The sequence below is a fragment of the Bactrocera dorsalis genome, chromosome 3 (genome assembly GCF_023373825.1).
Source record: "Bactrocera dorsalis isolate Fly_Bdor chromosome 3, ASM2337382v1, whole genome shotgun sequence".
Classification (NCBI taxonomy): domain Eukaryota; kingdom Metazoa; phylum Arthropoda; class Insecta; order Diptera; family Tephritidae; genus Bactrocera; species Bactrocera dorsalis.
Window position 1 is genome coordinate 17815338 of NC_064305.1, and position 11853 is coordinate 17827190.

General features: G+C 37.4%; 2 protein-coding genes across 3 annotated transcripts; both read left to right on the forward strand.

The window, feature by feature from the left end:
- The first annotated feature begins 325 nt into the window (after positions 1-325).
- LOC105224706 (7-methylguanosine phosphate-specific 5'-nucleotidase) lies at positions 326-2780 on the forward strand. The gene is made up of 3 exons (XM_011202865.4): positions 326-1019; positions 2042-2468; positions 2535-2780. Exons 1-3 carry the CDS (start codon positions 601-603, stop codon positions 2655-2657), a joined length of 969 nt encoding a protein of 322 aa, XP_011201167.2. The 5' UTR covers positions 326-600; the 3' UTR covers positions 2658-2780.
- A 356-nt stretch (positions 2781-3136) lies between these two features.
- On the forward strand, positions 3137-9955 carry LOC105224707 (ubiquitin-protein ligase E3C). Of its 2 annotated transcripts, none has more exons than XM_011202869.4 (8): positions 3137-3755; positions 3864-4572; positions 4643-5033; positions 5097-5218; positions 5617-6399; positions 6460-6604; positions 6671-7370; positions 9392-9955. In XM_011202869.4, the coding sequence occupies exons 1-8, from the start codon at positions 3420-3422 to the stop codon at positions 9557-9559; spliced, it is 3354 nt and encodes a 1117-aa protein (XP_011201171.2). In that variant the 5' UTR covers positions 3137-3419; the 3' UTR covers positions 9560-9955. The 2 variants fall into 2 exon arrangements, with proteins under 2 accessions (XP_011201171.2, XP_011201168.2); XM_011202866.4 differs by having other exon boundaries at positions 3138-3755; positions 4634-5033.
- The last annotated feature ends 1898 nt before the right edge of the window (positions 9956-11853 follow it).

An 11853-nucleotide genomic window follows, 5' to 3' on the forward strand; every position in this document is an offset into this window, starting at 1 on the left:
AACAAAGATATAGTATAACTAAAACAAAATTGTTTTAATCGCAAATATTTTTAAGTTATTTAAAAAACTGCTAATACTTATTGTTTTGTCCATAAGTGTATACATATATAAATATACTTTAAAGGGTATCCGACACATCCTTTCGGGTGTTACAAACTTCGTCTAAAACTTAAAATACCCTGTCCAGGTTATAAAAAATATCCAAAAGGGAACAATTGTACCTAAAATGATAATAATGGTATTAATTGGAAACAATAAAAAGTATTAGAGCGATTATCGTATTTTCGACCACATTATACCATCTCTATAGCCAGCTGATTCATATTAAATTTTTGTGTTTGATACCGTGCAAAAGTTATTCAGTTCGATTTGCTTTTTGGTTGAAATTATAACAAAAAAAAGGAAGTGACGAAATTTTCTGTTACCATATATATACATGGATTAATCCTAGAAGAGATGTTGCAAATATGAATTGAATATTACCATCTTAACATTGACAGAGTGTAAAAAATAAAATAATTCTCAAGTGTTTGATCAATTCAAAGCTGCAAACTGTTTCGTCGAAATATTCGCAGTGTCCTTTCAAGACTTTTTGACAAAATGTCTAATTCACCAAAAATTCCTGACGTTAATGATAGTGAAGTGGCAAATGCAATAATTAATTCAAAGCCTTTGCGATTAGAAGACGTAGCCATTTTAAATAATGATAATTGCAAAATCAAGGACAAACAACGTGTTGAAAGAATTCTTAACGAGTTCATGAGTGGAGGTCATGAAAGATTGCAAATAGTCTCAGATTTTGACTTCACCATTACAAAGCAACGAACATCGAATGGTGCAACTGTTCCCAGCAGCTTTGGTATTTTTGAAGAATGTAAATCGCTTCCCCCAAATTTTGTCAAAGCGGCCCGTGAGCTGCATGATATTTATCGTCCTATTGAAGTCAGTCCGCATATATCGCGGGCAGAAAAAGTGAAAGCTATGATTGAATGGTGGACCAAGTCAGGCGAGAATTTGATGTAAGTTTTTTGGGTTGAAATAGATGCAGAGAACATTTAGAAAAACGAAACGCATATAACAATGGAATATACTATATCCCATAACCCAACGGTGATAAAATTTGCCAAAGAGATGTACTTTATACTAATGACTCACAGCTATGTGCTCTGCCGCGTACCTTATGATTGTATGTATTGCTTATAAATAATGTATAATTATAATAAGAAACATGCACATTGAACAATACATTTTGGATGATTACGCTAACCGATCAACAAATTTTGACTTTCTACTTCATTTTGCTTATGAATGCTACATATAAAAGAAAGATATAGTAACACGCGAAAGGAAACGGCGGAGACCCTACAAAATATATATAAATGAAGTTTATTTAGCCATGTCCCCTTGTTTCTTTGTATGCTGTTTGTCTATATATATGCGAATACTCCCTTATTATTTGCGATTTGTCGCAACCGCTGATATCGGGCAACTATAGCTTTTAGCTGTCATAAAAATTGTACGAAATAACTCAAGTCCTTTTTATTGGGCAAGTAATCTTCACAAAATTGAGCATATATTATTATACAAAACATGGCTACAATCTCCGATAACTCAGATTGGTAAACTATAGCAAAAAGCTGTCTACAATCTGATAGATCAAACTCAGAATAAAGATTTTTGTATTATTTTTAATACTAAAAAAATGTACGTTACAAATTCAGTGCAGCTGAAGAAACTTTTTTTATGTCTTTATATGCAAATGTGTATGGATATATCACTCCTTATAAAATGTAGTAGTCGATCATGGACAAATTTTGATACTTTTTAAAAAATAATGTCAGTTATTTCCGCTAAAGTTCTTCAAAAAGCATTTAATACAAAGTTAATAACTAGGTTTGCATTTTTCAAATCAAACTTGATCTAACCCAACTTCGAAATAGACTGTCAAAATTTGTCGGGTACCCTCATATAAAATTACTAGATAAATATCACAATTTGTCTTTTCAGGAGACTAATTAATGTTTTTTTTTTCAATTCACAGGGGATTTACTTTCGACTTAAAAGAAATCGACGAAATCGCTAAGAAATATGCCTATTCTATGCGAGATAATTCACATGAATTGTTTAGAAACCTGGATGCTCTCAATATCCCCGTACTTGTATTCTCTGCTGGTTTGGGAAATTGTGTTATTGCAATGCTACGTCAAGCAGGACTTTTTTATCCTAATATGAAGGTTATTTCCAATTTTCTTCAATTTAAGGACGAGACTATGTTGAATGGTTTTCAAGAGCCAATAATACACACATTTAATAAAAACGAAACTATGCTAGAAGGTACAGATTACTACGATTTAGTGCACAGTCGTGATCATATTATACTAATGGGCGATTCCCTTGCCGATTCTGGTATGGCGGATGGTGTGCCAGCATCGTCTCATGTTCTGAAGATTGGATTTCTTTTCCATCATGTAAGTAAATTTTTTTAGTATTATAATTGATATATAAATCTAAAGTCTTTAAATATTTAATTTCAGGCTGATGAATACTTGGAGGAATATATGAACACGTTCGATATTGTCTTGATAGATGATCAAACAATGAATGTACCCTTAACGCTATTGAAACTCATCGAAGGAAAAACACTTCCTACGGAATAGACGTTAATAATAAAATAGTCTAATAATGAAAATGTCTCAAATGATTATACATAAGGAAATATGTATGATCTATGTTGAATCCATGTCCAATTTACTCAAATAAAAGCTTTACTAATTTTGAAATTGTAAGTTCTTTTAGTAGCGCACATATGAATCAATATATAGGGGTATTTCGCCCTAGGCCGTTATTTCTGCTTACAGCTTTCCTTTTCTCAAATTATCGATAACAACATCGGTAAGAAGTTGGTACTTCCCCAAAGTTTTTTTTCTTTGGAGGTCAATTGTTGATAACATATAAATAAATATATAAAACAATTATATGTATGTATCGTTTTTAAATTGATTGTTGGTGTAAATCTTTAACCCTAACTCGAATTTGTACTTTTTACCCTATCGTTGTTATTTATTGCAACTCTGTGGTTAACAGATGACTAATGACATTTAAGAACTGTCAGAATTAAAATCTCAATTATAAATGTCATAGTATGACAGTCATATATTGCTACAGAAAAAACACTTGAAAATTTTAAGACGGGAGTAGAAATATTAAATAAAATAGTTATATAGTCAATATTAGCTCATAAACGGAGATGAAACTAAAAACTGAAAGAGGCTTAATAGTAAGGGTGTACGCGAATATAATCTAAACGAAAAAGTTAAATAACAATCGTATGTGACATTGAAACAATTGTATTTCTATAAGATCAAAAAATCATAGTTTTAAGTGAGAGAGGAGTTTTGTTTTTGTATACAAGTGAAATTATGTTTGGGTTCGACGGAGATTATCGCCGACGTCCTGTACAAAGTTTAGGCGGTGCTTCGCAGTCATGTGATCGTGATACCATTATACGTAAGGCTCAACAGGAACGACAGAAACGCAATGAACTACGTAGACAAAACAATGGCGCAATTGTCCTGCAATCATATACACGCTCCTTTATTCATAGACAACGTCGAAAGCGCTTGGAGCGTGAAGCTTTCGATGATTTTTTGCGCAGTCATCGTGATCGTGTTATCGAAGATGAATGCTTGGGATACCTGCTAAGGCGGCTGCTTTTCTTTTATGCGAGTAGAGAAAGCAAAGATGGCGAACGTTTGGTAAGCTGTCGATATTAATTCCTAACAAAAATACTTATAATTATATGATTACTTTGTTTTATCATTATATATGTTTGTATATATTTATTTTTAACCCAATATGTTTAGATCGACGTTTGTCAGCAAATTATACGACAGCCCGAACGTCTACTTCGAAACTCCAGCAAAGAGTTCATTTGGTTATATCGTCTCAAAAAATTGCTTGACGTTTGCTTAACGCAAATGACACTGCCACAAACCTCACCAGCCATACCGCTTCGTATGTTAGAGGTGTTTACAGCAACGTCAGTACTAGAACGTTATATGGAGGATGAAACTCGGGTGCAGGCCTACTTAAAAGTAATTTTCAATTTTCTTGTAAATCATGAGTACTTCATACGTCTTCGCCACCTAATGGAAACGAAGTGTCCACCACTAGATGGCGAGACTTTGCATGCGCCGAGTCCGTTTGCTGATGCTATCTTCCAATTGATGTTACGTCCTTTACTACTAAAAGATGAAATATTTGGTATTTACGAAGAATTTTGTAAACATATACTCGCTAAACCCTTCACGGATCCCATACGAAATTATGTGTTGCCTGCGCTGGCGGAGTGTGCGGATTTCCCATTTTCTAATTTAATAAGAATTCTACATCGTTTGACAATTAATCCTCAGGCTGAAAAAATGCAAGTAGACTCAACTCCAGCATCCACAACATCAACATCTTCCTTCACTGACAAAACGCCTAAAGTTGAAAGCTTAGAGACTCAGCGTTCAGCAATATTCAGCAGTTATTTGCTTAATGCAATTTTAATACTTGACCGTAAACATTTAGGTAAACTACAAATCACACTTTCTTAAAATAAATTAAAAATAATATTTCTTCTTAAATAAAGATTCTCTAGATACACAAAACCTAGTTAGTGCTTATATAAAAGTTGTGGCGGAGATTTCCGTCAAAATATTGCAATTACCAAAATCAACACTCAAACTGTCAGTGGTTCATCATCAACGCACCGATGCAGAAGAATCCAGCGACGACGATGAGGATGAAGAAGAGCAAATTAGACGTACACAGAAGTCGAACAATGATTTGGATGCTGGACCACCATCACTTAGTAGCGAAGAACAAAACGTACTTTTGGAGTGTGTAAATTTGCTAAACGATTCACATCGTGTACGCATGCTGACTGAACAAACTGATACATATCTTGCTGATGAAAAAGTGCTATATGCGTTGTGCGAAATTTGTCACAATCTTATGATCTACAATAAGCAAGCCGTTTTTGAATACAAGTACTAAATGTCAGATTAAGCCGAAAAGTAGATTTTTTTACTAGTGTCTTTCTTATTTTTCAGATTGCTGTACACACTAGCATTCATGCCAAATGTAGTTCGAGCAATTTGGTTCACGTTGACAACGCAATCTAGTCAACTAGGATTCAATGCACCGCTTTCACTGATTTCTAAGGGTGTCGTGCGTAAGTTGATAATTATTTCTATTTACACTCTGAACAGTGTATTGTAAGTTTGCTAAGAAGTTTGTTACACCCAGTGTATATAAATAGCAGTGTGAATGGCTGGTCATTTTATTAAAAATTTTTTTTTTTATATTTTTCTAAATTTAAAAAAATTTTTTTTTTTAATTTTGAAAATTTATTTTTTTTTTAATTTTTTTTTAATTTTTTTCTTTTTTTTTTAAATATTTTTTTTTTCTTTTTTTTAATTATTTTTTCTTCTTTTTTAATTTTTTTTTAATTTAAAATTTTATTTTTTTTTAATTTAAAAATTAATTTGTTTTTAATTTAAAAATTAATTTTTTTTATAATAAATTGCTCCAAAAATATTTCTGAATATCTATATTTCTTTTAATTCCCAGCTAAACAAAACGGTGTGGAACAGACAATTCCTCTATTGGCTACTTTTTGCATGCTGTTTGGTCGCCTTTTGCCCACATTGCATGACGCGGAATTCTGTGATGAAAAGCTATTGCTGGCGAAATCACTGCAGTCTTCATTGGTTGCCGCCACACATATTCGGCTAATGCCCTTCTCAATTGCTGAAATTATACAATTGTCAAAGACATTGAAGGAAATATCGTTGGGTTTGGTCGACTTGGCTTTCCCCGAGACACGTTCGAATCTCAACGAACACTATCGCTTTGTATTGGGCCGCTCCGAAACGGATGATAAAAAAATGTGGCAACAAAAACAAGTGTGGGCGAATTTATTAAAAGTCGTCGTATTCGTCTTGAATCAAATACATACTCGGGATTTGCGCCTAGGTTTTTGTCCTGAATCACATTGGACTGTGAGTCGTTTAGACTTGCCACTTGATCGGCCCACTGATTTGCCTTTGACGCGTGGTAATCGCACACGTGGCATACGCCCATTTCAACCCATACGTGATTTTACACGCGAAGACTTCGAAAATGGACCACCAATGTCTACAAAGCAAATACGCTCCATTACAATATTGCGTGAAATTCCATTTGTTGTGCCATTCAACAAGCGTGTGGGCATATTGCAAGGCCTTGTGGCGGCGGACAAGATGCGCGTGCAAGGCAACTATCAAGCTTTTCTGCAAGGACCATCGATTATTCTGAAGGTTAGGCGTTCACATCTATACGAGGATGCGTACGATCGTTTGCGACCCGAAAATGGTGAGTAATATGCTATTCACACGGCAAATTTGTATAATGACATTAAAATTTATTTTGCAGAACCTGATTTGCGTCTGAAGTTCCGTGTACAGTTCATATCGTCACTCGGCTTGGAGGAGGCTGGCATCGATGGTGGCGGCGTTTTTCGCGAATTCCTATCCGAACTTATTAAAACGGCATTCGATCCGAACAGAGGTTTCTTTATGTAAGAAACTTTTAACTCATATGTCTACATTTTCATATTAAAGCAAAAATTCTCCACTTTCTACAGGGTCACAACGGATAATAAACTGTATCCCAATCCAGATGTAGCCGATCTGGAACCTGACTTTGAACGGCATTATTACTTCATTGGCCGTATACTCGGCAAGGCAATTTATGAAAACTTGCTCGTAGAATTGCCACTGGCAGAATTCTTCCTAACCAAGCTCGCAGGCAAATATGCCGATGTCGACATACATCAATTGGCATCGCTCGATCCCGAACTATATAAAAATTTACTCTACCTTAAAGACTATGAGGGTGATGTGAGTGAGTTGAATTTGGATTTTACCGTCGCCAGCAATTCTTTGGGGCATACACAAGTGATCGAATTGAAACCGAATGGCCAGAGCATACCGGTAACTACATCAAATCGCATCGAATACCTACAATTGATGGCCGATTATAAGTTGAATGTGCAAATACGTAAGCATTGCGTAGCATTTCGAAGAGGACTCTCTAATGTTTTGCCGGTCGAGTGGCTGTATATGTTCAGTAATAAGGAATTGCAAATACTTATATCCGGTGCTGAAATCCCCATTGACTTGGATGATTTGAAGAAACACTGCAAATATGGCGGCGAATATAGCCTCGAGCACCCGTCCATTGTACTGTTCTGGTCGGTTTTAGAGAGCTTCAACGACTTGCAGCGCCGACAATTGCTCAAATTTGTGACGAGCTGCTCCAGGCCACCGCTGCTGGGCTTCAAGGTAATTTAACGCAATTTTTTAGGCGGAACAGAGAAAACTTCTTTATTTGACAAGAGATCTTCACGAAATTTGGCATACAATTTCCATATAGCTGCCATACAAATTAACAAAATCGTCCAAATCCATTAGCCCTGATGGAATTAACATGCTGCTGCATGCAAAGCAACTAGGCTTGACGGGAATAAGCTATCTCATCAAAGTCTTCAACATATCGCTGACCACTCTTCAAATACCCAATGTGTGGAAAATCGGAAGAGTGGTCCCACTACTGAAACCTGGAAAACCCACCAACAAAGGGTAGTCCTAATGTCCGATAACTCTCCTCTCCCCAGTAATGAAGACACTAGTGGCCTTTTGCGACTCGCATGGCTTCCGAAAAGTGCACAGTACCACCACAGCACTGTGTCTAACGTCGTTAGCTCTAGCAGCTAGAGTTTTTGTGAGTAGACTGGTGTGGGTACCGGGCCATAGCGGAATTGCAGGCAATTGCAAAGCTGATGAGTTAGCAAGGAAAGGTACCCTAGAATCATTATCGGTAAAATGGGAACGGATCGGTGCTCCTGTTTCTTCTTGTTGTCTACTACTAGATAGCTGGGCCACGCGGCACCTGTGCGGTTGCTAAAGCCTTCTGGCCCAGAATAGATCGTCGGAGATCCAACGATCTCTTAGCCCTCAGTAAGGCTAACCTCTCATTGTTAGTGGGTCTTTTAACAGGCCACTGTCCTATTGGCCTACATGCGGTAAGAATGGGAATCTTACCGGATGCCGACTGCAGAAGCTGTTTGGAAGAAGACGCGGTAGAAACAAGCCAGCACTTCCTGCTTGACTGTCCCGCTTTTGGGAGATCAAAACTCAGACACTTGGGGACGCATACCTTTAGACACCCCACCGAACTGGCGGGTGTTGAAGTTAAGCGTCTGTGTAACTATGTATTGGCTACAAAGCGTTTCGCCAATCTTTAAGTCCGGACACGGGAGTTCTTTTTCAATGGAATCACAAAGAACTAACTGCTAGTCTTCGTGGGATCTTTGATCAGCCATCTTACCTAACCTAACCTAACCGCAGCACTTAGCGTCATAAACGCCCAGATAGTTCATGGTTTTAACTAGAAACCACCCTATGATATGACGATCCACGCAGCGTTGGACTTGTCAAAAGCCATTGACACAGTCAATCACACAACGCTACTTGAGTACATCGAAAAATCTACGCTCCCTCCAGGACTGAAGAGGTGGTCTCTGAAATACCTGAGCGGTCGTCAATCATCCGTACTTTTTCGAGGTAAAAACTCAAAACTGTGAAGAATTAAAGGTGTTTCGATGGTTTGCTTCCCGATTATTTTTTAACTTCTATATCTCGAAACTCCCGCAACCACCATAGGGAATTTCTATCACTTTCGACGCTGATGATTGCACGATAATGCCATCGGGCAATGGAATCGATGGCATGTGCTCAAAAGTAAACGGCTATATCTCCGACCTTATCCGCTTCCTCGCTGCACGCAACCTAATACCTTCCCCCACTAAATCCACAGCGACCACATTTAAAAACTGGATGAAAGAGTACAGACTTGACCTTAATATTGCAGTCGATGGCGTCAATAACCCTAAAGTTTTAGTTGTGACTTTCGACAGTCTGTGTTTCTTCACGCCTAATACGACCGCGATAATCGCCAAAGTACAGAGCCCAACAAAATGCTCAAATCGCTAGCCGACAGCACAAAGGGAAAAGACAAAGTAACAAGGCCAACTGCCGGCCGATCTTTAACTGCGCCGCACCACTGGATGCAGTGAAACGCAGACGAGAAAGCCCCAAACTTGTCAGAACACTGCACTCTGGGCTACGACAGAATGCTCTTAGTTAAGCAGCATAATGAACTCCTCCTTTTGATCGGTTAATTTGTTATTGTTGTTATTGTTGTAATCCGTACCCTCACATCGGACTACACGTTAATTTTTGTTCTTGTTTAAAATTAGTTTCAGTAAAATGTTAAATATTTTTTTTTTTTTTATTACCTACAGGATCTGGATCCGCCGTTCTTCATACAAAACGCTGGCGATATGGAACGTTTGCCCACGGCAAGTACATGTACAAATCTGCTGAAGTTGCCGCCATTCAAAACGGAGGAGCAAATGCGCGAAAAGCTACTGTACGCTATACAATCGGGTGTTGGCTTCGAATTGAGTTAAAGGGGGGTTTTGTGTTTCCTTTTTTGTGGTATAATATTGTCGGAAATTATATTGCGTTTTAATTGTAGTCTAATATTAACGAAAACCCACTGCATGATTTAAGTTTCTTCAAAATGTATAAGAACTAACTTTGTCAGTAGTGTGTGTGTGTCAGGTGCAGTAAATAGAATTACGCTATAAATTAAATGAAGATAAATTGGTTGACAGCAAATACTGAACCATAGTGAATTGTAGCAGAGTGTTTAAGCGAAACCGAATATAATAAACTACCATTCCTTACAATTTGGATTTGATAAATATAATATTTACATGAAATTCTTATATGAATCATAAGAAGATAAATTTACAATTGATTTGATTTCAATAAAAAGCACATTGTTGTTATCGAATTGCCAATTATTGTTCACAAATTCGATATTGGGGGAAGCAAACCGCGATTGAAGGAATTTGTTTGACTCATTTCTGCCAAAAGGTCATCCGAATGCCGCTTCGTTTGGGTGAAACTCAAGTAATGGATGATTTGGCTTTAGGACCCTCAAAGAGTAAAATAGTACCAAACTCGCGCAGTGCCTCTCCACTCACCGTTCCTACGACGGTCAGGTCTAAGTAATCGGAACGAACCCGATTCCGTTCCCACGACAGTCGGATCTACGTAAACGGAACAGAACCGGATTTTTATCCAGCCAACGACTGTTAGCTTGGCAGAATTCTGCCGCTACAACAACATCAACAACCCGAAATTTTATCCGGCCAAGGACTCAACTTGGCACCATAGCTCCAAATTAATTCGGGAATAATCATCGCGGTTCAGATATTCTCGACTTTATTTCTGTGGAAAACCATCGCTAAACTTAACAAAGCCGTATTCACAAAATTTACCCAAAGCAACTTCACCACCCTGCCAATTCTACGGACGTAATCGTTGGCGAGCGTCAAACCCGCAAGGCGAAGCAGCAGTCTTATCAAATGAAAGCGCCGTGTAGGCGGATGACTGCTTGAATTGTCCGAAAAGATTTCAGGTATGAGAAGACAAATGTTAGCTAATCCATTACAGTTGTTGACACCATCAAATACACAATTTGTCACTGCCCACATCATCTGTTGAAAATCGGAAGAGTGGTTACACTTTTAGAATTTTCTTAGCCTTCCTTACCCTAGCAGAACATCAACACGGTTTCGAGAAGTGTGCAGCACAAACTCTGTTGGCCTTACGCAAAAACCATTCCACGAGAGGATATTCCAGGAACACATATTTGCCACCCATAGAAAAACATTACCGAGTTACGTTGGAAAACCAGAGTCGACTCTTATTCTGTATATTAGTTAGCCTTCTTTCTTCTACTTATTCGGATAAAATCCCGAAATGTTCTGCATGTAAAGTGCCCCCGCATGACAGCGACCGCTTAATTTGCACGTCGTGTAAAACACATTCATCTAACACCCCTTTCCCTATGGTTAGATCTCGTCGAATCTTCATTAGTTAACTTTCAATTTATACTCGGGAAAATAGAAGCAAGTGTTCTGCTGCCAGAAATAAGGAATTAGACGGTTGCAGATTTATGGACACATCACCATCCTAAACAGAAGTAAATCAGGCCATATCCTCCCAAGGATAGATTTGTTTATTCAATTTCGGGTGAGGATATCTTCTACATGTGAGTTTAGAAGAAGTTTAGTAGGTGAGGAAGATACTAGTTACCCCTATCTATACCGATGGGGCCAAAAAAGCGAAAGTAGGGGCGATGGTATACTTCAATGATTTATGATTTTGACATCTCTTTTTTCAATCGGAGGTACTAGGTATAGAAAAGTTCTATAGAGTTACTAGAGGACCCGCTCAAGTTTTACTGTGGCTGTTACATAGGTAGTACTACTAATACCATCTATATGATTTCTATTAGTTAGATTATAAATATTAATTAAGGAATAACCGCATTTTTGGTAAAGCAACTTGTGTTAGTTTACAAAAAAATGAATCAAAAAGCATTTCGTGCGTTAAGAAAAAATTGGTTTTTGTGGTAAAAATACTATTGAATTTGGGCTGTGCATCAGTGAAATCAATCGAGTCCAATCGACTGTCATATGTATTAAGAAACGGTTCTCAAGCGTGGAAAGACAAAAAAATCGGCTGGCAAGGTTATGGCATCAGTCTTTTGTTTTGTTTAATGCACGTTTACGCCAATTTAAGGTTTGAATATTGGATACTGCGATGGTAGCGCCATCCATTGGTCAAACATTTAAAATTAGCAATTAATTACAAATGAAAAATTAATGTAAAAAAAACATTTTCCAGT